The sequence below is a fragment of the Plecotus auritus genome (assembly GCF_963455305.1).
Source record: "Plecotus auritus genome assembly, chromosome: 9".
Taxonomy (NCBI): Eukaryota; Metazoa; Chordata; class Mammalia; order Chiroptera; family Vespertilionidae; genus Plecotus; species Plecotus auritus.
Genome location: NC_137783.1, coordinates 139,300,195 through 139,325,624, shown reverse-complemented (window position 1 = coordinate 139,325,624; position 25,430 = coordinate 139,300,195). Strand labels below are relative to the sequence as shown.

At 51.8% G+C, this 25,430-nt stretch overlaps 1 protein-coding gene across 7 annotated transcripts; it reads right to left on the bottom strand.

Annotated features, from left to right (window-relative positions):
* Nucleotides 1-1,314: 1,314 nt before the first annotated feature.
* CHST1 (carbohydrate sulfotransferase 1) lies at nt 1,315-24,693 on the bottom strand. 7 transcript variants are annotated; one of them, XM_080641565.1, is made up of 4 exons: nt 24,205-24,693; nt 5,429-5,577; nt 4,552-4,625; nt 1,315-3,440 (listed from the first exon to the last, which is right to left on the bottom strand). In XM_080641565.1, the coding sequence occupies exon 4, from the start codon at nt 3,396-3,398 to the stop codon at nt 2,163-2,165; it is 1,236 nt and encodes a 411-aa protein (XP_080497691.1). In that variant the 5' UTR covers nt 3,399-3,440; nt 4,552-4,625; nt 5,429-5,577; nt 24,205-24,693; the 3' UTR covers nt 1,315-2,162. The 7 variants fall into 7 exon arrangements, with proteins under 7 accessions (XP_080497691.1, XP_080497692.1, XP_080497693.1 ...); XM_080641566.1 differs by having other exon boundaries at nt 5,429-5,571; nt 24,205-24,655; XM_080641567.1 differs by lacking the exon at nt 24,205-24,693 and adding an exon at nt 23,607-23,861.
* Between the last annotated feature and the right edge of the window lie 737 nt (nt 24,694-25,430).

The following is a 25,430-nucleotide window of genomic DNA, read 5'->3' as shown; positions in this document are numbered from 1 at the left end:
TTTAAATCATACTCTCCTTTTTACAGAAAAGACACCTGAAGCCCAGAGAGATAAGCCTTTGACCCTTTGGCCACTTTAAGTCAAGACCTCTCAGATAAAGACTACATTTCCCAGCTTTCTTTGCAGCTAAATGTGTCATGACTGGAACTAATGTCTGTAACGTTGGAGTTTTACTCACAAAGGGCAGAGGTGTGCCTCGTTTTTCTCCTTACCACTGCCTAGTGACCACAGAGCCAAGGGCAACACCTTAGAACAATGGAGCAGCAGTAACATGGAAAGAACCAGGGTCCCTTATATCTGGGCACACAACCTGGGAGCCACCATATCAGCTCTGACCAGCTTATGACACGTGCACTGCTCGTGAGAATGAAACAAAATAGCCCATCTTGAGTAGCTCTAAGGTATTTGCTATGGCGGCTGAATCTCTACCCTCCTGACTCATATAACATAGGCCAGGAGCAGGTTTCCTCAGGAAGCCCTGGACCACTGGAGCTTCCTCATTCCAGGTACTCTTATCGTCCCAGGACAACAGAGCTGTGGCCCCCACCCCAGGAACCAGCTGTTTTCTTGGAATAAGAGTTGGGGAAGCTGTTTGGAGGAAGCTGCTAGATTGCCAAGGAAATAAGCATGTTTGATGTTCCACCTGTGTAGACACCTGCACTAATTGTTAAAATACTGAAATACTTCCAGGCCAGGTGATAAGCAGCTACTGCCCTGACCCAACCCATCCCTCAAATGTTCCCCTCCCCAGCTATCTTTGCCCCAGACCCAGCAATTGAAAGAGTGATGCGTGGCATAGGAAGGGGTCACCAGGACCTCTTCCTGACCTCTGGACATACCACTTGTTAAATGTTTGGAATATCACCCCAGGCTTTAAGGTGCCTGGTCTCAACTGGTGAATGGAAATGAAGCCCTGAATTCAGTGTGGAGGGTGATGGGGATGACATGAGTTCTTAAAGCCAGGGACTAGTCCAGGGGTGGGCAAACTTTTTGACTCGAGGGCCACAATGGGTTCTTAAACTGGACCGGAGGGCCGGAACAAAAGCATGGATGGAGTGTTTGTGTGAACTAATATAAATTCAAAGTAAAGGAGCGGAGGGGAGAGCAAGAGAACCCTCCGCTCTTTCGGCTCTGCGGGCCGGATAGAACAGCCGAACGGGCTGGATCCGGCCTGCGGGCCGTAGTTTGCCCACGGCTGCTCTAGACACTGAATCCCCACCTCCAACTCCTTCTCTCCTCCCCAAAGCCAGAAGCACCTAGACCCCACCCAGGCCTGCCCTCACCCACGCAGCATAGCCCACCATCACACCCAGATATTATTGCACTCTTTTATTTACAGAAAACACAGATAAAGCATTTCAATGTTCATTTAGCAAATTGATCCACTCTTTTTTTTTCTTTTTGGCACAAAGAAGTATCACAGATGGACCCCAATATCAATCAGAAACCCATAAGATTTATCAGCCATCACTGGTCCAGGGGCAGCCACAAGACTCAGACAGACAGACAGCATTGCCACAGTCTGGAAAAAATAAACAAGGTCCACATTCACCTCACAGTAAAAACCTGCTCCCCAACAGGCAAGGGTGGGCAGGAGGGGGCAGTTTCTATGCTCCAAAGGGGGCAGCGGGCATTGGGGGCAAGAAGCAGGAGGAGGAGGGACAGACACCATTCATAAATTAGAGAGCGGTGGCCTTTTGTTATGACCCTCTTACCTTGTAGAAGTAAGACAGTGCAAAAACTACCGTGCCCTGACCACTCGTCTATTCAAAAGTTTCAGAAGTTGTGTGGTTCGGGGTGTCTCTCCTGGTGGGCGCCTGTGTGTATGTGCACATATGTGAATGTGTGAGTGTGGTGCTTGTAAACATTGTCACCATCCACACAGAGACCCAACATCCGTGTGTCTGAATGGGGTGGGGTGGGGGGTGGGCTGTACCCCACTTCACTCCCCCTCTGCCCCAGTGATTCCTGTCCAAGACATAGTGCAAATTTCAGAGACAAAAGAGGCAGAGGAAGTGGGGGGAGAGGGGAGGTGGGCAAGGGGCAGGAAGGACACAAAGACAGGGTGGAAGAGGGAAGGGGAAATAAGGCAACAGTTAAAAAACGGTCCATTTTATCAAAACCGACGCCATGTGCCCCTCACCCCCACCCACGAGCCCCTGTCACGAGAAAGGGCGGAAGTCCCGCTCCTCCACCAGGCTGATGGAGGGGTTCTTGAGCTCCTCCTCCGAGGTGGCCATCCGGTAGCCCAGCTGCGCCAGCACCCGCTGGCAGGCGTTCTGGGCAAAGGCCACAATGTCATAGGAGAGGCGGAAGCGCCACTTCTCGGCAGTGGCGGCCGAGTTGCGCACGGTGCCGTACTTGTGCTTGCCCAAGGCGGGGTCGCCCTGCGTGTTGTTCTGGATCCAGCGGGCCACGTGGCCGTCCAAGGGGATGCCCAGGAACCCATAGATCTCCTCCGTCTTCTTCATGGGGTTCCGGGCCAGGTCCTCGTAGCGCACCAGCATGTACTTGCCTTTGAGCCACGAGGGCCGCATGAGGCCGGTGGACACGGAGTTGGAGAAGTCCTCGCACACCGTGGTCAGCTGGGTCACGTCCAGGTTGTAGGGTTTCCTCCCGGTGCCGTACCAGAGCCGCCAGAGCCGGTAGGTGTCCCGGAAGGTCTCGCTGCGGGAAGCCAGGATGCCCCGCGGGTCTCGGACCAGCTGGATGACCTTGAGGTTTAGCCGGGGGTCTTCAACCAGAGCCCGCAGGTCGTTCACCTCGGGCACCCGCACTGTCTTGATGGCCACGTGGCTGCGCTCCCGGCAGGCCTCGGCGGCCACGGTCAGGTTCAGCAGGCCGCACTTGCGCACGCAGTCGCCTTCCTCCAGCACCAGGTCGGCGGAGCCCGGCGGGTCGCACACGGGGCGGGAGCACAGCACCCGGCTGGCCCCCCGGCGGAAGACCCTGTCGGTGGTGTGGTTGACGGGCGGCGGCTTGATGTAGTTCTCCAGGAAGTGGAGGTCACAGTCGTAGAGGCTCCTCAGGAGGTCCCGGCTGGCGCCCAGCATGACCCGCCGGTCCGCGGGGCTCCTGCCCTGGGTGAAGCGGGGGATGAGCGTGTTCTGCACGTGGTAGAGGGGCTCGAACAGGTAGAAGACGTCCAGGTGCTGGTTGAAGAGCTGGCCCACGAAGGAGGAGCCGCTCCGCGTGGTGGCCAGGATGAGGATGTGGGTCTTGCGGGAGAGGTTATAGGTGAAGGTGGGGCCCTCTTCGCACAGCCGCTCGGCCAGTCCCGCCTCGGCCAGCCCCGGGCAGGTGTGTAAGGACTTGGCGGTGAAGGTGCGGATGGCCGTGTACTGGATGGCGATGGAGGCCAGGGCGAGGAGGAGGACGGCCTTCCAGGAACATTGCATGGCTGGGCACCTTCATGGGGCTGCTTCTCCACCTTTCGAGCTCTGCAGGCAAAGGCGGGCAGCCATTAGGGGGCAGCCAGGCTTGGGTGCCTCACACAGAATAAGAGTCAGACTCCAGGGGGGTGCAGGGAAGTCCCCCCTGCTCCCTGCCCAGGGCTCACTCACTGCACCTAAGGCCCGAGTAGCTTCTACCCTGGGCTGCACCATTCTCTGGGGGAGTCACTGAACTGAACAAACCGATTCCCTGGACCCTGTTCTGCAGGGTTTAAGCTACGGAAGGCCGCAGGGCCTCCCAGCAGAAGTTCTCAGTTCCTTAGTGGGGCCCTTAGGGCAAGACACTAACTCCCCCAACCCCACATATAGGGTGTGGCCATTCCCCTGCCACCACCTGTCGCCCCTGCTGGCATCTCCTGGGCCCACCTGCATCTTCTTCCCACCCTCACAAACGGAGCCCCGTGGTCATCTTTCCTCCATCCCTGTTCACCCCCTGGAGGAAGAAGACTCCATGTCAGATGCCTCCTAAGCCCCGTGCGGAAAGGACCCTGGTGCTCTGTGAGTCAGTGAGCTGCCAGTATCCACTCAGCCATGCCCGCTGAGGACAACTGTGTCAACCACCACCATCCCCTGACGTATGGATGCAGTGACCAGCTTACTCCACATGAGGACTCCTGGGGCCCGTGGGGGCTCTAAGAGTCACCTGGCCCAGAGCAGAGACAAGGCCAGGGGCTGTTGAGAATCATCCTTTCCCAGGCCCCAGGGTCCTCCTGGTTTGCTCCCAGCCACAGAGGGAAGCAGTCCAGGCCATGGGCAGGTGACCCCCAGTGACAGCAGAGCTAACTGACCCCTCCACCTCAGCCAGTCCTCAAGCGCCCTCAGCCCCTTCTGTGCACAGAGTGAGCTCGGGGACCCACCGGTAGCCCAGCAATGGCCCCAGAGAACCAGAGAGAAGAGGAGGGTGTGGACCAGAAGGAGCACCTCAAGGAAAGCATGGGGATGAGAAGAGCTGTGAAAGTGAACGGTGTGCCCAGGGTTCGGGGCAAGGAGCCAACCTGAACATCTGGAAGTCCCCCCAAGAGAGGCTAGTTCAGCTGCAGGCCCTGGGGGCGGGCTGGGGCTACTCCAAGGGCAAATGCAGGGAGGGACCACCACTCACCAAAGAGGGGCTGCTCCGAGCTGGGGAGTCCACAGCCGCCAGGTCTCCTGTGCAGCAGCCCTGTGGCCAGCAAGCTGCAGAGACAGGGAGAGGAGGGGGTCTGTAAACGGGGTTGGGCTCCCAGCACCTCCCTTCCTACCCCTTGGGAAAAACAGAGGCCCTGGAACCAGGTCCCATTGTCCCCAGGAGAGCTTTGATCACCGCAAGGGACTCCACAAGGCCCTCCACCTCAAAGCCAGGTCCCCTCCCCTCTCATGTGTCCTGTGCTCTACTGACTCCCCCCTGTCCCCCAGGAGGGCTGGGTGATGAAGGTGCTGCCTGCTCTCCCATATCTATCACTGACGCAGGGCTCCAAATAACCCAGTGCCATCTCTGACCCCCTGCATCCAGCCCTCTGAGTCCTGGGCTACATCATACCCCTCCTCTCACTTTCCCCACCTACCTACCCATGCCCTCCTAACCAGCCACAGTCCCTCCGCTCACACCAGGACCAGTGGGCAGAGAGCTGGCAAGCTTGCACCCCTAGCTGACCAAGAGTTGGTACCCCACATGGAAAAACACCCCAGGGAGGCACCCACACACACTCATCACACAATGGAGCTGCAAAGAAATCCACTGGCCACAGACACTCCCGGCCTAGCTGGTTCTGTCCATTCAGCTCTGGTGACCAGACCCACCCAACCAGCCTCAGCACTCAGCCTCTAATGATGGAACAGAATGTCAAACTTATCCCAGAAATTGGGCTGGCGCACAACCCCAGCTGGTTCTGCATTTTAAATCAATAGAACAGCCTGACCTTTCAAATTCCAACTTGTTCAGTAACTACCCAGGAGGGGGTTAGTGGAAATCAGCAAGGGCAGGGGGCGGGGGGGCTCACCTCACACCTCCGGGGGGGTGGGGGGGGACTGCAGGGGGCGGGATGGCAGCTCAGTCACAACAGCCCAGATGCTGAGCCCTGCAGGAAGCGAGAGTTGGGGAGGGAGGGTCTTCTGCCAACCACGCCCGATGGAGAAAGGCTACCTGAAACTCAAAGCAAAAGTAAACGTGACCTTCATGCTCTCCGATGATTCTAAGTTAAAACACCAAGATCATAGCATTATTTTGGTTAGCATCTATTGAGTGCAGCCTATGTGCTAAGCCCTTTACCTGGGAGCTCATTTATTCCTCGCAAGAACTTCCTGTGGATCTTGATCCGGAAAGTGGAGCTTATCTGAAGCCTGAGAATCCACAACTGCGGCACCCCAGGAACAGCTGCGAGCCCCAGAACAACGCTCCCCAACTGGCGCAACCACACGGGTTCAGAGAAGCTCTACACTCCACCACGGAAAGGTCAGATTTCGCCTGGGATAAGGTGAGGTCTCTGGTCCCGGCGGGAGAGAGGAACGCGCGTTTTGCGGGAGCTGGAGGACCAGGGAAGTCTGTGCCTAGAAAAATCCGTGGCTGTAGGGGCTGGCGTGATCTGTGACTGTGGAAAGGGGTCCTCAGAGCTGCTAAGAGAAGGGCACTCTAAAAAGCAACCCATTTTGATCTGAAGTGCAGGGACACCCTAAGAATTTCAGGCAGTCCAGACTTACGCGCAGCCCGTGCGCTCCCTGGGTGCCTGGGCTTACTCGCAGTCCCGGAGTTCGCACACTTAGGCTTTTTTCTCTTCAAATCCCTGCTTCTGATTACTAAGCCCAATACATAGGATCACCCAGTTGGGGACACCCTGGGAGACTGCAGGGGAAGGTTGTTTTTCTGGAACCTGGGGATCGGAGCGGGGAGTGACCATCAGAGAGTCAGCTCTGAGGCAGACCACTCCCACAGGCCCCAGTGCCACAGGGAAAGAAGGCTCTAACACTGCCTAGAGAGGCCATAGATAGACCCGGAAGTCAATCCAGAAACACTGCCACCCAGGGGCTGAATCACAAATTGACTCTTGTGTAATCAAAAATAAAGGAATACGAGAAATTAAGACACACCGCCTGCTTAAAATCAGGACTGGCTTACAACACCGAAGAGCAGTGGATCGCAGGGAACTGCAATACTGTCTGGACTGAGAAACAGGTGTGCCAAACAGAAAAACAGAGGAAGTGAATGACCTTCACTACTCCACATTTTATTTTTACCTTTTATTTTTTTTATTTTTTTATTTTTTTTTTAATTTTCATTTTTTGCATCTTTTAATCAAGAAACTTTTTTTTCTTTTTTCATCACTTGATTTTGCCTTTTTAATGATTACATTTTTATTTTCAATCCGTATTATTACTACTGCTATTTTATCTTTTTTTTTTTATTTTTTTAAAGTGTCATTTTATTTTCTCTTCATTTTATTTTGGGATTAGGGTTCTACATTCTATTTTTTATCTTTCCTTTAGCATCGTTTTACTCTATCTCAACTCTACCTTTAGGCCATCACTCTCTTCCTAACCTCCCCCTTTTCAGTGTCCTGTTTGTCTTACCCTTTTACTGCTTTAGATTTTCCCTATTCTTTCTGTTTACCCCTTGTTAAAATTTCACCCTACTTACATATCTAATCTCCAATCCCCTGCTCCAAGTCCACATACACCTCTCCCTTCGCTGTCTGAGTTATCCATAAACTTGTCCTTATCTCTGTCCTTTTGTTGTTGTTTGCTTGAATGTAGATTATATCCAATTTTTATGCTTTTTTTGTGAGATTATTTTGCTTATTCTTCTTTTGTTTATTCTTTTGTTTGTTTTGTGCTTCAGCTTAACCTTGCCTCACTCCATATTAGTTGGTGTTGTAGTTTGTACTAATCCCCAGGCACTTGTTGCTGGCATTTGCTGGGATTAGTGATTGTTCTATTGGAGTTTTATCCCCAATATATATAGTCTGTTCCCCTTTCTCTCTTAGTCAATTTCTTGTCTCTTACTTCTTTTTTTTTCTCTTTACTTTCCCTTTTCCCAATTTCATTTTCACACTCCTTTTTTCTTTTTTTCTTTCTTTCTTTCTTTTTTCCTCTTCTTCTGTCTCTCCTATCACCTAATTTGCCTTTCTCTGGAGGTCACCTTTATTGGAGGTTATTAATATCGTGAATACATTCCTGTTCAGTGCCTTGTGAGTTGTACCTGGTAGTGCTGTATTTTGTGCCTTTAAATCAACCCAGGAGAGAGAGAACTACATAACCAGACACCCAGAGAAGAGAGACCATGGGGAGACAAAGAAGCAGCCCGCATATGAAAGAAAAGCAGGCATCACCAGAAAAGGAAGTAAACGAAATGGAGGCAAGCAACCTTCCAGAAAAAGAATTCAGAGAAATGGTCATAAGGTGGCTGAAAAGAATGGAAGACAAATTCGACAATATGAGCAAGAACCAAGAGGAAATGAAGAAGAACCAAGAAGAAATGAAAAATGACATCGCTGCTGTAAAGAACTCAATAGAAAGCATCAAGAGTAGACTAGAAGAAGCAGAGGACCGCATCAGTGAGCTAGAAGACAAGATGGAAAAAAATACCCAAGAAAAGCAACTTCTAGAAAAAAAAATTAAAAGGCAGGAGGAGAGTCTAAGGGAACTTTGGGACAACACGAAACAAAACAACATCCGCATAATAGGGGTTCCAGAAGGAAAGGAAGCTGAGCAAGGAATAGAAAACCTCTTTGAAGAAATAATGACAGAAAATTTCCCAGATATAGGGAAGAAAAAACCCACACAAATCCAAGAAGCTCACAGAGTCCCAAGCAAAATGAACCCCAAAAGACCGACGCCAAGGCACATTATAATTAAATTGGCAAACACCAACGACAAAGTAAGAATCTTAAAAGCAGCAAGAGAGAGACAGAAAGTTACATACAAAGGAACCCCCATCAGACTAGCAACTGATTTCTCAACAGAAACTCATCAGGCCAGAAGGGAATGGAATGAAATATACAAAGTCATGCAAAGGAAGGGGCTGAATCCAAGAATACTGTACCCAGCAAGGCTGTCAATCAAAATTGAAGGTGAAATCAGGAGCTTCACAGACAAAAAAGGACTAAGGGAATTTATTACCACCAAACCAGCAATGCAAGAAATGCTAAAGGGTCTACTGTAAAAAAAAAAAAAAAAAAAAAAAAAAAAAGAAAGAAAGAAAGAAAGAAAGAAAGAAACAGGAAGCGAAGAAGTAACACAGGGGTAAAGAATAGGAATGGCGACAAATAAGTACCTATCAATAATAACTTTAAATGTAAATGGATTAAATGCCCCAATCAAAAGACATAGGGTAACAGATTGGATAAGAAAACACGACCCATATATCTGCTGTCTACAAGAAACCCACCTCAGAAAAAAAGACGCACACAGACTGAGGGTGAAGGGATGGAAAAAGGTTTTCCAGGCAAATGGAACTGAAAAAAAAGCTGGGGTAGCAATACTTATTTCTGACAAATTAGATCTCAAACTGAAGGACATAACAAGAGATAAGGAAGGCCATTTCATAATACTAAAGGGAGCAATCCAACAAGAAGAAATAACTCTGGTAAACATATATGCACCCAATACAGGAGCACCCAAATACATAAAAAAACTCCTGGAGGATATCAAGGGAGACATTGACAGCAATACAATCATAGTAGGAGACTTTAATACCCCACTATCACCATTGGACAAATCCTCTAAACAAAACATCAGCAAAGAAACATCAATCCTAAATGACTCACTAGACCAGATGGAATTAATTGACATCTTCAGAACATTTCACCCCAAAGCCACAGAATATACATTCTTCTCAAGCGCACATGGGTCATTTTCAAAGATAGACCATATGTTGGGACATAGGCAAAGTCTCTTCAAATTCAAGAAGATAGAAATCATATCAAGCATCTTCTCAGACCACAGTGGCATAAAACTGGAAATCAACTACAATAAAAACAACCCAAAGAAATCAAACACATGGAGACTAAACAGCATGCTATTAAACCATGACTGGGTTACCAGAGAGATCAAAGAAGAAATAAAAAACATCATGACAACAAATGACAATGAAAACACTACAATCCAAAATCTATGGGACACAGCGAAAGCAGTCTTGAGAGGGAAGTTCATAGCTCTACAAGCCTACTGCAAAAAACAAGAAACAGGGGTAATAAATTACCTAACCCAACAACTCAAAGAGTTAGAAAAAGAGCAACAAGAAAAGCCCAGTGTAAGCAGAAGGAAGGAAATAATAAAGATCAGAGCACAGATAAACGACATAGAGACCAAAGAAACAATACAAAAGATCAACAAAACCAAGAGCTGGTTCTTTGAAAGGATAAACAAGATTGATGAACCTCTAGCCAGGCTCACCAAGAAGCAAAGGGAGAGGACCCAAATAAACAAGATCAGAAATGAAAGAGGTGAAATAACAACAGATCCCGCCGAAATACAAAGGATTGTTAAAAAATACTACGAACAACTCTATTCCAACAAACTGGACAACCTGGAGGAAATGGACATATTCCTAGAAAAATATAACCTTCCAAAACTCAATCAGGAAGAATCTAAACAGCTCAACATGCCAGTAACTATGGAAGAAATTGAAGCAGTCATCAAAGAGCTTCCGGCAAACAAAAGCCCGGGGCCAGATGGCTTCACAGGAGAGTTCTACCAAACATTCAAGGAAGAACTAAAACCTATCCTCCTCAGACTATTCCAAAAAATTCAAGAGGAAGGAACACTTCCAAGCTCCTTCTATGAAGCCAGCATCACCCTAATACCAAAACCAGATAAAGACAACACAATGAAAGAGAATTACAGGCCAATATCCCTCATGAATGTAGATGCCAAAATCCTCAACAAAATTCTAGCAAATCGGATCCAGCAGTACATCAGAAAGATCATACACCATGACCAAGTAGGGTTTATCCCAGGAATGCAAGGATGGTTCAATATCCGCAAATCAATAAATGTGATACATCACATAAACAAATTGAGAGATAAAAATCACATAGTCATATCAATTGATGCAGAAAAAGCATTTGACAAAATCCAACACCCTTTCTTGATAAAAACTCTCAACAAGGTGGGAATAGAAGGATCATACCTCAACATCATAAAAGCTATATATGATAAACCCACAGCTAACATCATACTCAATGGGCAAAAACTAAAACCATTTCCCCTAAGAACAGGAACAAGACAGGGATGCCCACTCTCACCACTCCTGTTTGACATAGTACTGGAAGTATTAGCCACTGCAATTAGACAAGAAGAAGAAATAAAAGGCATCCAAATTGGAAAAGAAGAAGTAAAGCTGTCCTTATTTGCAGATGACATGATATTGTACATAAAAAACCCGAAAGACTCCATCAAAAAACTAACAGACTTAATAAATGAATTCGGCAATGTAGCAGGATACAAAATTAACGCCAAGAAATCTATGGCATTTCTATATACCAGTAGTGAACTTACAGAAAGAGAGACTAAAAAAGCAATCCCATTTTCCATCGCACCAAAAAAATTAAGATACTTAGGAATAAACCTAACCAAGGAGGTAAAAGACCTATATGCGGAAAACTACAGGACACTGAAAAAAGAGATAGAGGAAGATGTAAACAGATGGAAGAACATACCATGTTCATGGATTGGTAGAATCAACATCATTAAAATGTCCATACTACCCAAAGCAATCTATAGATTCAATGCACTCCCCATTAAAATACCAACGGCGTATTTCACAGACCTAGAAAGAACTCTCCAAAAATTCATCTGGAATAAAAAAAGACCCCGAATAGCCACAGCAATCCTGAGAAAGAAGAATAAAGTAGGAGGGATCTCAATACCAGATTTCAAGCTGTATTACAAAGCCACTGTCATCAAAACAGCCTGGTACTGGCACAAGAACAGACATATAGATCAATGGAACAGAATAGAGAATCCAGATATCGACCCAAACCAATATGCGCACTTAATATTTGACAAAGGAGGCATGAGCATACAATGGAGTCAAGACAGTCTCTTTAATAAATGGTGTTGGGAAAATTGGACAGATACATGCAAAAAAATGAAACTAGATCACCAACTTACACCATACACAAAAATAAACTCAAAATGGGTACAGGACTTAAATATAAGACGGGAAACCATAAAAATACTAGAGGAATCCACAGGCAGCAAAATCTCAGACATTTGCCAAAAGAACTTTTTCAGTGATACTGCCCCTAGGGCAATGGAAGCCAAACAGAAAATAAACAAATGGGACTACATCAAAATAAAAAGCTTTTGCACAGCAAAAGAAACCATCAACAAAACAACAAGAAACCCCACTGTATGGGAGAACATATTTGCAAATGGTATCACTGATAAAGGTTTAATTTCCAACATCTACAGGCAGCTTATACAACTTAATAAAAGGAAGATAAATGATCCAATAAAAAAATGGGCAACGGACCTAAATAGAAGCTTTTCGAAAGAAGACAGAAGGAAGGCCAAGAGACACATGAAAACATGCTCAAAGTCACTAATTATCCGAGAGATGCAAATCAAAACGACAATGCGATACCATCTCACACCTGTCAGAATGGCTATCATCAACAAATCAACAAACGACAAGTGTTGGCGAGGATGCGGAGAAAAAGGAACCCTCGTGCACTGCTGGTGGGAATGCAGACTGGTGCAGCCACTGTGGAGAACAGTATGGAGTTTCCTCAAAAAACTGAAAATGGAACTCCCATTTGACCCAGTAATCCCACTCCTAGGAATATATCCTAAGAAACCAGAAACACCAATCAGAAAGGATATATGCACCCCTATGTTCATAGCAGCACAATTTACAATAGCTAAGATTTGGAAACAGCCTAGGTGCCCATCAGCAGATGACTGGATCAGAAAACTATGGTACATCTACACAATGGAATACTACGCTGCCGTAAAAAAGAAGGAATTACTACCATTTGTAGGCACTTGGATGGAATTAGAGAACATTATGCTAAGTGAAATAAGCCAGTCAATGAAAGAAAAATACCACATGATCCCACTCATTTGGGGATAATGAAAAACATTATAAACTGATGAACAAAAAGATAGTTACAGAGGCAGTAAAGCATCAAACAGACTGTCAAATTACAGTGGTAAGGTTAGGGAGAGGTGGGGGAAATAAGAGATCAACTGAAGGACTTATATGCATGTATATAAGAGTAACCAACGGATGCAAAACATTGGGGGGTGAGGGCATGTATGGGAGTGGGGTGGGGGTGGGGGGCAATGGTAAGATATGTACACATATAATACCTTAATAAAAATTTGAAAAAAAAAAATAAAAAAAAAAAATAAAAAAAAAATAAAAGAAAATCCTCTGTAAGGATTTCTATAAGCCAAAAAAAAAAAAAAAAAAAAAGAGTTATGATGGCTACTTCTCAAAATTATAGTTTTTAGATTTAATTACAAAGGAAATTATATGCAAAATATTTTATTTTTAATGTGGAGTATGCCTAATTAGATGAATAGATCCTATTCCCCTGACTCAACAAGAGATATTCAAAGGCTTTATTGTCAATGGATTGACTATTATTATTTATCAATACCAATAAAAATGGAACGGCTTTAACTTTTCTCATTTCCATGAAAAAAAAAAAAAAAAAAAAAAAAAAAAAAAAAAAAAAAAAAAAAAAAAGAACTTCCTGTGGAAGCCAGTATAAGCTTCATTTCACAAGCAGCTGAGGCACAGAGAGTGGAGAAAACTGTTTGATCTCACGTCTAGGTTAACCCACATCTAGCAGGTTCTCCAGAGCCCACACTGTTTTCCCTCGAAGGAGATTTGACTTTCTGTTCCTCCAGCTTACACATACTTGGCCTTCAAACATGCATTTGATCAATGTCCCCAGCCCATTTGTGAACCAGCCAGAGAGGGACTGGACATTGGAAGGGGGCAGACATCTGCCCGTGGCTCAGCATGAGACAGGCACTATGGGTAAAAGCACAAAGGAAGGCAAGCACTTACTGGGCATTCATGATGCTTCTCCCGGGCATATGCTCCCTTCACAGGCAGCAGCGCATCTCACCCTCGTGCCAACCATGTAAGACTGATGCTGTAATATCCCCATTTTACAGATAAGGAAGCTGAGGCTCTGAAAGGTTTGATACATTTCTAGTAGGGGGTAGAGTCAGGATTCCAGCCCAGGCACTGTGCTCTGGAGTCCATGTTCGAATCCTCCTCCCTGATCCCTATTCCACTCACATTCCACCCTCTTTGGTCCTCACCAGGACAGGAAACAGAGCCCTTAAAGAGACTTCATTTAACTATAGAATTCCAGTTGCAGAAACAGAATAAAGAGGAGCATGCTGCAAGGAGGGGACCGTTTCAGTTTTTTCCTTCCCTGCCCCCACCCGGAGAAACTTAAGGCAGGATTGGAAGCTACTGCCTTTACTAATGAAGCAGAAGTAACTGAAGCATCTCGATGTTCTAAATCCCTAAGAAAGTGGGACTCAGATTCATAAGGTGCAGCCTGGGTACCAAGGAGGGGAATGCGTTCAAAGGCCCCATTGCCAGCCATCGCCTTTCCCCCAGAAGGGCAACACCAGGGCATGGGAACGGCAGGATGGAGGAAGTCGGTCCTCCTAGAAATGCCCCTGCTGTCCTGCCGGCCTGGCAGAGCAGGGGCCAGGGCTGGCCAAACCTTTTTGGTATGCTAGAGGCATGTGCCCTGAAAAACAGAGGCCCTGGAACCAGGTCCCATTGTCCCCAGGGGAGCTTTGATCACTGCAAGGGACTCCACAAGGCCCTCCACCTCAAAGCCAGGTCCCCTCCCTGAGCTTCTAGCAGCCTCTGGCATGGCCTCCCTCTACCTCTGGTTAGTTGAAATCCAGGCAAATCTTAGACCTAGAATCTGTAACTTCTGTTGGAAGGTGGGAGACTTGGTGAACTCCCACTCCCAGCAGAAAGCTCAGATTTCCGTGTCAGCCACCTTAATATTAGGGCACAGATTATGGCATGGTGGGGGAAGGGGGTGGGAAACACCTCTGCAGGGGAGAACTGTAATTCCGAGCCAAGAGCTCAAGCCATGGAACCACACTCACTTAGATGTCACTTAACAGGTGTGTGGACCCGGGTGACTCACTGTCTCTGAGTCTAGGTTTCCCCATCTGTAAAGTGGGTCTCATCATAGAATCGAAGAACTTAAAGCATTTAGTCAATGCCAGGCATAGAATATGGCACAGCCTCAGGCTTGGGACATGGACTCTGACACCAGCCCCATTGATGGCCAGGTTTCTTAATTTCTCTTGACCTCTGTTTTCTCACCTGCAAAATGGGAATAATTTTAACAAGGCTGTTGTGAGGATTCATTCATTAATAGTGTCTAGCATAGAGTAAGCACTCAATGAATGTAACTGACTATCATCATCATTAAATGTAGTATTTGGTTTTTATCTCGAGGTACGCCTCAGAACAAATCATCACTGACTGTGGCACACACTCTCCCTGACCTCTGTGCCCAGACCTCTGCCAGGAGGCCTCTGCCCACCATCCCTTCCTCAGGGGCTCCTCTCCCAGCCCGGCTACCTTCTCATGCTGAGCTACCGCAATGGCGCTCCTGCTGCCCTCTAGTGGTCATATTCTGTAGTGCAGCTCTTAGTCCTGCGTCTTTGCCGGTTCAGAATTCCTGCCTGGTTGGCTGCAGCTTAATGTGAGGAGGCAGCCAACGGGAGGTGAGGTTGCAGGATGCAGTGAGGTGTGATGATTACACGCCCACCCTGGCTGTGGTCTCTGCTCTGTGCACCCCCCTCTTCCTTATCCACACGCCAAAAGGCAAGCAGCAACAGGCAGCCAAACCTCATCCCGAGGGCCTCTCCTCCCGTGTCTCATTCTGCTCTGGCAGGGGAGGGAACACTGAACTGTCACAGGCAGGGGCAGCCCACAGCCTCTGCCTTTCCCTGGCCTGTGATCTTATACTTTCCCCCTGGTCTCTGTGCCTCTGTTTTTCCATAGATCCAGTGACTCCCAGGTCTGACCATGGCATTTCTGATCCAAGGAAGGCCCCATACTCCACTCTCAGAGTCAGGGCCACTCTCACTGAACACAGGGGACCCTTCTTTGGGAGTAGTAAGGCCCCAGGCATCTTCCAAGAAAATACCAGGTCTGGGCAGCTCTGCCTCCCACCTCAGTCCGATCCACAGCTGTCCCAGTGGGACCCAGAAACACGGGGCTCTGCCCTCTGCTGCATTTGCCCCACCCTGTCCCCAGCCTCATCCCTTCCCGCCCCCCTCCCCCCATAAAATCCCATGCAACCCAGAGTTGTGACTCTGCCTTTTCTGGGCCACAAACTCCTTGGAGAGACACAACGCCTCCTCCCAGAAAGACCCATTTGTGCCCACAATTTTACACACAGGATTGGAGAGGTTAAGCCTCTAGGGAAAAGGGGCACCCATGAGTGGGCTTCAGGAGGTCCAGGAACCTTCTACTAGTAGCACTCTCCCAACTCTAAGACTTTCTTTTCAATTAACACCAACAGAGAAAGCTCCACACACATCACCCAGCTATTAAGTAAACAACTAGGGCCAGAAACCCGCGTGCAATATTACATCACCATTGCTGACTTTTGAACAGGGGTGTGTGTGTGTGTGTGTGTGTGTGTGTGTGTGTATGTGCATAAACAACTACTGAAAGAACTTGTGCTGAGCCAGTAACTGTAGAAGTCCTGGGGTGAGGGCGGGGAGGGAGGCCACTAGGAGACAGGGGTACGAGAAAGGCACAGTTTACACTGAGCTTTTGGTTCAGTTTGAGTTTATTAACTTTTGGGGATGGAGTGAAGCCACCCATATAAGAACCGAGGACTAATGACAGGGTGGGGTCCAAAAATCAGCACTGGCACCTCACTGTGCCAACTATTCTGTCCCCGGGGCACTGCCAGCCAGCTCTCTCCTCCTCCATTTCCAAGGCACTGGGGTCAGAGTCACCACCTTTCCGCCAGAATGGGGCTCTGTCTGCTCAGACAGGCCACTAAGGACAGCAGTCAGCTGGGGCTGCTGAGACAGAGCAGGAGCTGAAAAGGAGCGAGACCTCAAAGGGGACCTGGTTGGGGAAATGACTGCCCTCCCAGCTTCTTCTCCCTAAAAACAGTTTGTGAAGCTCTAGGGAGGTAGGGAAAGCAAAGAAAAAAATCTGAATATCATATTTCTAACCACACGCAGGAGCTGGTATGGATGGACCTCAAGGCTCTGGAGTCCCTGGAACTGGAGCAAGGGGCAAGGGAAACTGGACAGGGAGGGAGGAGCTGGCAAACAGACCTCTGGGATGGGGACTGCAGAAAGGAAATGCATAATCCCTATGTCTGGAGTAGCCAGCACTGATCCACTGTTTGTCTGTTTGTTTGTTTGCTCAAGACTAAAACATAAAACAACAGGTTTTTTCTTCCTACAGAAAACGAGGCGATGAAATGCGGAAAGTAGAAAACGGGGATATGAAAGGGAAAGAAATAGGAGTCAGGTCAGTGTGCAAGAGCCAAGCTACTTCTGGGCTTCACATATAGGTCAAAGCTCCCCGGCAGCCAATCGGAAAAGGGAAATATTTCATGGATATATTTCAGAGGATCCATGAGTTGAAGATTAAAGCATCTGCTCAGGAGATACCCAGCTATTCCTGATACTGAATTCAGCATGAAATTTCTCCTGAAGGGTCTCCTCGGGAGCCCCGAGCATGTCTTCCCGTCCTCCAGGCCCCAAGCCTAATGAGCCCCCGGACAAGTTTCCTGGGGCTGTGTCCTAGAGCATCCTTCAAGGTGAGCAGTGTGCCAGCGCGTAATCCAGCCAATGCAACCCTGCAGGTGAGGCGATCTGGTGTCCAGACTTAGCCTCGTGGCCTGGGTCAGCCCCCGGAGACTGGAGGCATGAGTGCTTCGCTGTGGGGTCATGCCCCTGACACTGTGATGTCTACAGACCTTCTCCCCAGCATCTGCACCAACACAAACATGGTGTTGTGTTGTGCAATCTCTAGAGACCCTGGGCCCCAAGGCCTACCCACAGACTCTACAGGCAGAACCAGTACATCCTTCAGTGACTCCAGTGGGGATGAGTTCTCACAATCCTGGCTCCAAAGACAAGCACAAGGAGGGACTGGCCCGCTGCCTTCTCTGAGCTCGTGTGTCTCCAGAGCAGGTCACTCCAGTGCCCACAGTGATGACATTGGGGACACCTGTGCATGGGAAGAGGCAGGCTGGGGGGGTGGCTGGGTTCAGACTTGACTCCCACTGCTGGGGCTTTATCGCTGTGAGACGCTGGTGAAGGCACTTGCCCTCTACAGGCCTCCGTTATCTATGAAATGAGCCAGTGGACCACAGAGTATTTCCAATAGTTGGGTTGTGAGACAGAAAGCTGATGAATGCCAACAGCTGAGCACAGTGCTGGGCACCAAGCAGTACCCGGGAAGTGGGAATCCTGAGCGTGACTTTTAGGGGATACTTTAACCTGCAAACAGGGAACAGTGGCCTGCGAATGTTGAAGGACATGAAATGTTAAAGGTTCCCCTACTGAAGCTCACCCTGCCTGTGTGCTTGGGGACCCTTGCTGTTTGGGGTCCTGCCCTGGGCCCAGCCAGCCAGCGGGGTCCCAGCTCCCGACCTGAGGAAAGTTTTCCCCAGCAGTGGGGAGAGTGACTGACCTCCTGGCACAAGGCCCAGAGTGCCGGGCACCGCTGGGGGAGAGATGAGTCAGAAGGGCCCAGTTCCCTCAGGCCAGTCTTATAGCCAGCCTGGCGGGTGGCAAGCGGAACCCTTCTGCCCCGACACTGGGCAGAAGGCCTGGTTTCCTGTCCTCCCTCCCCTCCCCAGCAGCCATGGTCAGAGTGGGAATAGTACTGAGGCCTCACCCCCTAGACACCGGGGCTTGGCCCCATCCTCCCATTTTCAAGGATGGGAAACCTCCAATAGGAGCTCAAGTACAGGCAGCTGCTGCCAGAGGGGTCGGGAGGAGGGCCGTCTGTCCCTGGATCTCAGAGTCTCCAGTCTCGGAGCCACCTGCCTAAGGCCCAGCTGGGCCCTGGGGAGAAGGGAGGGCTGGGCATGTGGGAGGCTCACCTGGCCCTTGGGGCTTGAGCACAGGATGGAGGGGCTACAGGAATGGATACTCAGAGATGATCAGGGTCCTGGCTCCCATCAAGTGGGCCCTTACCGCAGGTTCAACTGCCATCTTTCACAGATGAGCAGCAGCGAGGGGGCTGGTCCAAGCACGCGCAGCTCATCTGTGGTGCAGCCAGGATTCAAGCTCAGCTCCGAGCCCTGGCCTTGGCCTTGACCCTAAGCACAAAGTTAAGCCTCCAGACCCCACCCAAGAGCAAGAGCATCACCCAGCACCTGGAGACCAGGAGGGAGGGGCAAGGAGTGCAGGGCTGAGGTGGCCACCAGGGTCCCAGGACACGCTGGTGCCCACCTTAACCTCGGCATTTATCCCAGCCCAGGCATGGGCTCATCCAACAAACACCCATTGACCGACCATCTCTGAGGATCAGGTCCCCGGGTGTCGGCTGGAGACATGAGAGGCTGCTCATGGCCCCTCCTGCCTGGTTCCCTGGCAGTTCTCTCCCGAGCTGAATGGCAAAAAGGAAGATTATCACAGATTAGAAGGGACCTGCCTGTTGTAGCACCTGATAGACAGCAGCCAGCACACCTCCCCCTCTGCAGCCTGGGGCTCCAGGGCTGGCTGGGAGAGTCCAGGGGGGAGTGGGTGCTTTCGTGGTCCAGGAGCCCAGGAATGCTGAGATCCTATGCAGCCAGAAGACACCAAGCACGTCTTCATTACCACCTGGCCTGAATGGTCTGGACTGGGGCTCCGGATTGGGCTCAAGGCCCAGAGAAGGTCGTCCTGCTCCTTAAGCTCAGAACTCCCCCAGCCCTCAGCTGGTCCCACGGATGCCAGCACAGTTCAACCTGTCACTCCTCTGTCGCCTGGACAAGCCTTAGGGAGAGCCACCCATTGGTAACATGACAACCGATGAGTGTTCCTGCCCCTACATCAACAGGGACCTCATAAGTAGACATAATGGCAGCTGCTCACCAGGGACCCATCCCACAGGTGTGGGACCAAGGCTCACAGAGGCTAAGGGACTTGCTCCCACAGCTGGGAGGTGGCAGGGTGGGAACTGCGTTCAGACTATGGGCGCTGTGTGCAACGTGCAAATGCCGCGAGGTCCTCACCCTCCAAGGTTTTCCCTACAGGTTTCCATTCCTTCCCCTCTGACCTCCTAATACCCTTGACCTGAACCACCCCAAGCAGCTCCCCTGATCCTGTACATATCCTGTAAGTGCTTACAGGAAACTCAGCAGTGTGTGCAACCCAGACCTCGGGTCCTGGACAGCCTGACTCTCTCTGAGCCCCAGTAGCCCACCTCCAAGGGCAGGTGAGGGGCTTAAATGAGATCCCCTCACCCATCACGCTCTTAGCATACTTCCTGGGACACAGCAATTACTCAGTTAATGATGCCTTGGAGTGTTGGCATCATACTTGTCTGTCGCCTCATCTGCCTGCAGAATCCATAAGGGAGAGCACCAGCCCTCCCTCCACCACCCATCACCCTGGTGACCAGCTTGGGACCCCAGACTACCTCCCCCAGCAGAGAACCCGAGTAGAGAAGGGCTGTGCCCTATTCCCCATCCCCGAGGAGGACACAGTGAGCATCCTGACAATTCCCAGCTCTAATCAAGGAGCAAACACAAAGAGGGAATCTCTAAACATTGAGAAAGCGCGGGAACTCTGTGCCCCACGTGGCACCGTGGGGATTTATAAAGAACAAATCATGCCTGACAAACTTGATAGCTTTTTTGATAGAATTACAAGACTGGTAGATGAAGGAAATGCAGGCAGGGTAATATATCTTGATTTTTAGCAAAGCATTTGATATAGCGCCCCGAGTAATCTTACAAAATTAATTCAAACAGACTTGGCCCTAAGCACTTGTCATGTGGCCAAAAGCAGGAGGGGGTGGGTCCCAAGGGTCCCAAGTGGAGGAGGCAAGTACAGGATGAAGGACTGAGGGACAGAGTCTGGATGTGGGGGCAGGGCTGCCAAGACCCAGCCTGGGTCAGATCTTATCTAACATCTTCATTAATGATCCTGAGAGAGGGAGTAAACAGTCCGTTAATGAAATTTGCAGAGGATATTACATTGGAAGGTGTTGTGAACACCAATGAGGACAGCAAAACAGTCCAGAGAGACCTGGGGGGGAGAACTTGGCAGGAAACTGAGAGTCTGGGGGGAGGGAAGCGGGGTGCTAGCCAGCATCTGGGGCTACCTGGAGAGCCCGGGAAGAGGGAAGGGCACCCCAGGGCTGTGTGGAGCTGGGAGCGGCCACAGCTAGCCAAGCAGACAACCTCAAGAATCGCAGTTTTCCCATCTGTAACACGGGGCTGGTGGAGAGGAAGGAGGCCCTGCAGCTCTGAGAGCTGGCAGTGATGGGAGCCTGGAGCTGAAGCCCACCTCACGGGAGGAGAGGACCAGTGACACAAAGAGCAGGGCTTGTCTGCAGGCCAGGGAGGGGCGGGCAGCATGGAGAAGGCTGGTGAGGGAGACGCTGGCTGAGCCGTCACTGGGACCCAGAATGTCCCGGAGCCACTGCCCCAGGTAAGCAGCAGCAGTGGTCAGGCCCCTCTCCCCGCCTGCTGGTGGGACAGGCGGGAGCCCTGAGCCTGTCCAGACCTGTATGGTATGCTGGGAACACTTATGTGATAGAGGTTTAACCTGAGCCGGGGAAGTGGGGAACGGGGGAGAAGGTTAGGGTTTGTTACTTTTCTGAAATTCCCTGATCCCTCTTGGGCAGATCATCAAGAGGGAGATGCCTCTCCAGCTACGTGAACTGGCCTCTCCAGGATCGAGGAAAGTTGCCCCCATCCCTTCTCTCTGTCCTCAGAGCTGGGACTCTCCTCCCCTCGCCCTCTACCCGATACCATGCGAGCTAAGGCAAGAAGCTGCCCATTCATCTGGACTTGGATTTGTTCCCATAAAGCTCCTAGACAGGTGGGGTCTCAACGGGAGCCAGGGCTCCCTAGCATGGTGCCAGGCCCCCAGCAACCTTAATAAATGCTCGGTGGGAGGAAGAAATGGACGGCTGGTTCCCAGCTGGGGGTGCACCAGGTTGCTGAGGGCAGCTCTTCCAAAGCACGAGGCCAGACCTGCCAGATGTCAAGACCACCTACCAGGACACAGAGGATGGCTCCAGATGAATGTGCTGGGGGAGTGTCTTCAAAGGCCCTGAACTGGTAAAAATGACACTTATGAACACTTACTATAGCTCTCCATTCAGAGTGTGTTCTTCATAGTAACATGTTTGACCTTCCCAGCAGCCCTGAGGTAGGTGCTCTTTTCTCTATTTCACAGAGGGGGAAACTGAGGCATAGAGTAGCAGCCAGGAGCCTTAGCACCCAGACAGAAGGCCCAAGGGAGAAGCAGCAGCCTGCCAAGAGCCACAGGGGAGATGAGCAGCCCCTGATGGGAGATTCCAATGGGTGGGATAAGCAGCCCCTCCTATGAGGCCCCCAGTGCCTTGCCCAGCCTCTCCCTGGCCCCCTTGAAGGGAGTTGATCCAACTCCTGCCACACTTGTGGAGCCTGATTTTACTATATGTTTCCCTCTTCCCCACCACCACCGCACTACACCGAGTCCTCTGAACAAGTCTGTTTCCATGGAAACCATACAGTGACTCAGGGCTTCGGGACCTTCTCTGAACCAGATTATGAATATCAAATGCTCCCTCCCCGCACCAATGCAAAGTGAGTTGGAAAAGTAGAGAGACACAGTAGGCAAGGAAGGAAGGCAGGGAAGTAGGCAAGGAGAGGGGGCGTAAGCCTGCCCCCCCCCCCCCCGTGAGAGCCTAACATCTGGGTCCCCTGCAGACTCAGTGGAGCACAGATGTACACCTCCTCTATGTGTGCACAGCTGGCACACACACCCCAACATCGGCGCCATCCTCACCAGCCTGCCCATGGAACTATGGCACTATGTGGGGGAGGGCAGGAGGTAAGGGGGCTCTACATTCCTCTTAATGAGGACCTCAAATGGCTGAGGGGGCAGGGGGCTGGGGAGAAGGGAAGCTGTCTACAAGAGAAGCCTGACTTCAGATGCTAAGGAGGAAACCTCTGGCCAAGAGCTTTGCAACATTCAGCAAAGAGGGAAATTTGGAATTTAGGGGGAGAAATGAGTTTCTTTCTGCATGGAGATGAGGCGGCTGGGTGTTAGTTAGCCTATGTGCTGGGAGCAGGCACTGGCCACGATTTCAAAGCCTACCTTCCCTCTCCCCCCACCGCCCCACCACCACAGGGTTAGTGGGATCATTAGCAGAGACTTCCTCTCACTTGCCCTCCACCCTGGCCTGACCAATGGCCATTCACTTGCCCTGATTGTGACAATAGCAGAGAAATGAAAGTTTGCATCTCCAGGCTCCTGGCCTTCCACAGGGGACTAAGGCCCCCAAATCTGCCCCCTCCTTTCCCGGCAGCTCCCTGAAGACCCAGGAGGGAAGGGAAGAAAAGAGGTTGAGGATTGATACCTCCCTGGTGAATCCAATGTGTGAGTCATGACGGTGAGTGCGAGCGCTTAGAAAAGAAACAGGGTCATGGTGATGCCTGCGAATGTCCCCAGCTACTGAGGACTGGAGTCTGGGACCTGCCTGCCCAGGTAAGCTCTCTGCCTGAGACACCTGGCCCTACTGGAAGGGTTGAGGAACCCCTAGGGGCAGGTACCTGTACTCAGTCCCCACCTGCTTGCCTCCTATACCTACTGCTTCCTTTGGCTTGCCAAAGCAGCTACCTTCCCAGCCAGGGAACCCATCTCCTGGCCACAGTCCTAGGTCCCCCTGCCCCCCCCCCCCCCCCCCCGCCCTTACCAGCCCTCGGAAAGATGCTGGGCTCAATGTTTGTCCTTGACTGGACATCCGCCTTCCCCTCTCCTGCCTCCACCTCTCCGTCAACGGCACCCATCCTCTGGCACCTGGACTCCCCTGTCGCCCTTCTTAGGAGCCTCCCGCTTAGGAGCAGTGTTTAAATCCACGGAAGAAAACCGGCACCAGCGAGGAGGAGTCAGTCCTGGGAAAGGGCAGGTCCGGGATGGGGGGAGGGTCACCCTGTGGCATAGCAAATCAGGCCACCAAGATGCCACCCCACGAGGACCCTCGGGTCTTACCATTGGCTTCCCAGCCAGGCTGTTCTGGGCTGTTACTGTGAAAGCAGGCATTGGGTTCCTAGAGCCTGGGAAGGGTGCCCCAGAGTCCTGCGGGGGAAGAGTGGGCGGCTGGTTCTGGCTTCCCATGGGGGGCTCTGCACCATCCCCGGGCCCGGGGGCCCACGGCAAAGTGGTCGTGGGGGTGCGGAGCCGGGACTGGGAGCCGCAATCAGGAGGGACAGCCCCCTGACTCTGAGTGCAGCCCTGGTTTGGAAAGTTGGTGCAGGTGTGGGGACCTCAGGGTCTCCAGGCGACTCAGCAGCTCGGAGGCGGGCAGGCTGCGGGACAGTGAGCCCCCGAGTTCTCAGCTGCTGCGCGTCTCAAGTTTGCTGCCCTCCCTCCTGGGGGCGGGTGGGCTAGGGTGATCGCGGGGCTTACTCGCCGCTAGCCGGGGAGCCGTCCTGCGCCCAACACGCCGCTGTCCCCCGGCCGCGCACAGCCCGTAGCAACTGTCCCCGAGCCGAGGGGCGTCTCCCGCTACTCCCGCGCCCCTCCCGGCTGCTGCAGCGAGTGTCGGCGCCCGCCCGCCCACCCCGGGAGCAGCCGGCCCGGCCGATACCTGGTCGGGGGCGCACCGGGAGCCGCCGCAGCGCCCAGCGCAGGCTCCATCCTCGGGTCTGGAGTCAGGCTCGCCCCGGGTCGGCGGGCGGCGGCGGTGGCGGCGGCATCCTGCGCCTCCCGCGCACTCCTCCGCGGCCTCCCTCTCCTCCACCTCCTCCGCGCGCCCCTCACTGGCCCCACTTCATGGCCCGAGGGCGCGAGCCCGGGCGGCTCAGCTGGCGGAGTGCTTTCTCCGGGGCAAGACGCGGGACCCGGGACCCGAACGGAGGGGTACCGGGCCAGCAGCCGGGTCCCAGAGCGCCGCAGCCTCGGGCACCGGAGAAGAGCAGCAGCCGCGGCGCCGGAGCCTCGCCGAGCGCCTGCCGCCTGCCTGGAGTCCGGAGTCCCGAGCCCAGAGCAGCGGCGGCGGCAGCAGCAGCGGCGGCGGCGGCTACAGCGCCGATCCCAGCAGCGGGAGCTGCGGTCCCGGCTCCACCCCCCCAAAGCCGCCCGCCCCTCGGTGGCAGCCCGCCCCCTGCTCTTCCCCACCCCGCCAGCGCGCGCCCTCCGCTCCCCGCGCGATCCTGCCCGCTCCCGCCCCCTAACCCCCGCTCTGCCCCAGCCACCAGCGCTGCGGACACCCCCTCCGCAGGCCAGCTCCTGTGCCAGCCCCCACCCACCCCGCGCGAGGGGAGCCACACCCACACCCCAGGTTTTGGAAGGCCGGCGTTCGAGGACGCAGGCTGCGCACTAGCACCTCTTGCCCTGCCCTCCCATCCACCCACCCATCCCGCACCGAGGCGCTCTTCTAAGGCCTTGGCCTGAGTGCCCACCCCCCAGTCCGGCTGGAGCCGCAGCCGAGGAACTCCAGAACCCAGAACAAGAGCCAACCACCCTTCAGCGCCAATACCCCAACACACACCCCAGCCCATCCCCCACCCTTTCACTTCTCAGGTATGGGAAGGACTGACTCCAGTTGTGCCTCTTGGGCAGGGTCAAGGGGCGGGGCGGGCGGGGAGGCGGTTCAGGGGTGTTAGAGTGGATTTGCTGGCAGACAGCGTTCCAGGCCAGTCCTGCACCCCACCGCCCATCTCCTTCCTAAGGACCACTGCTGGCCCCCTAGGTGGGAATCGGGAGCCACTGCTGTCCTTATGAAGGGAGACCTGGCGACACAGCCGACAGGCTGAGCACCTCAGTCCTTTACTCTTTGCATAAATAAATATTGACTGAGCATCTCCCACAGGC

Excerpts from the sequence above, each read along its gene's own strand:
- CHST1 (XM_080641565.1), bottom strand. The coding sequence starts at position 3,398 with ATGCAATGTTCCTGGAAGGCCGTCCTCCTCCTCGCCCTGGCCTCCATC.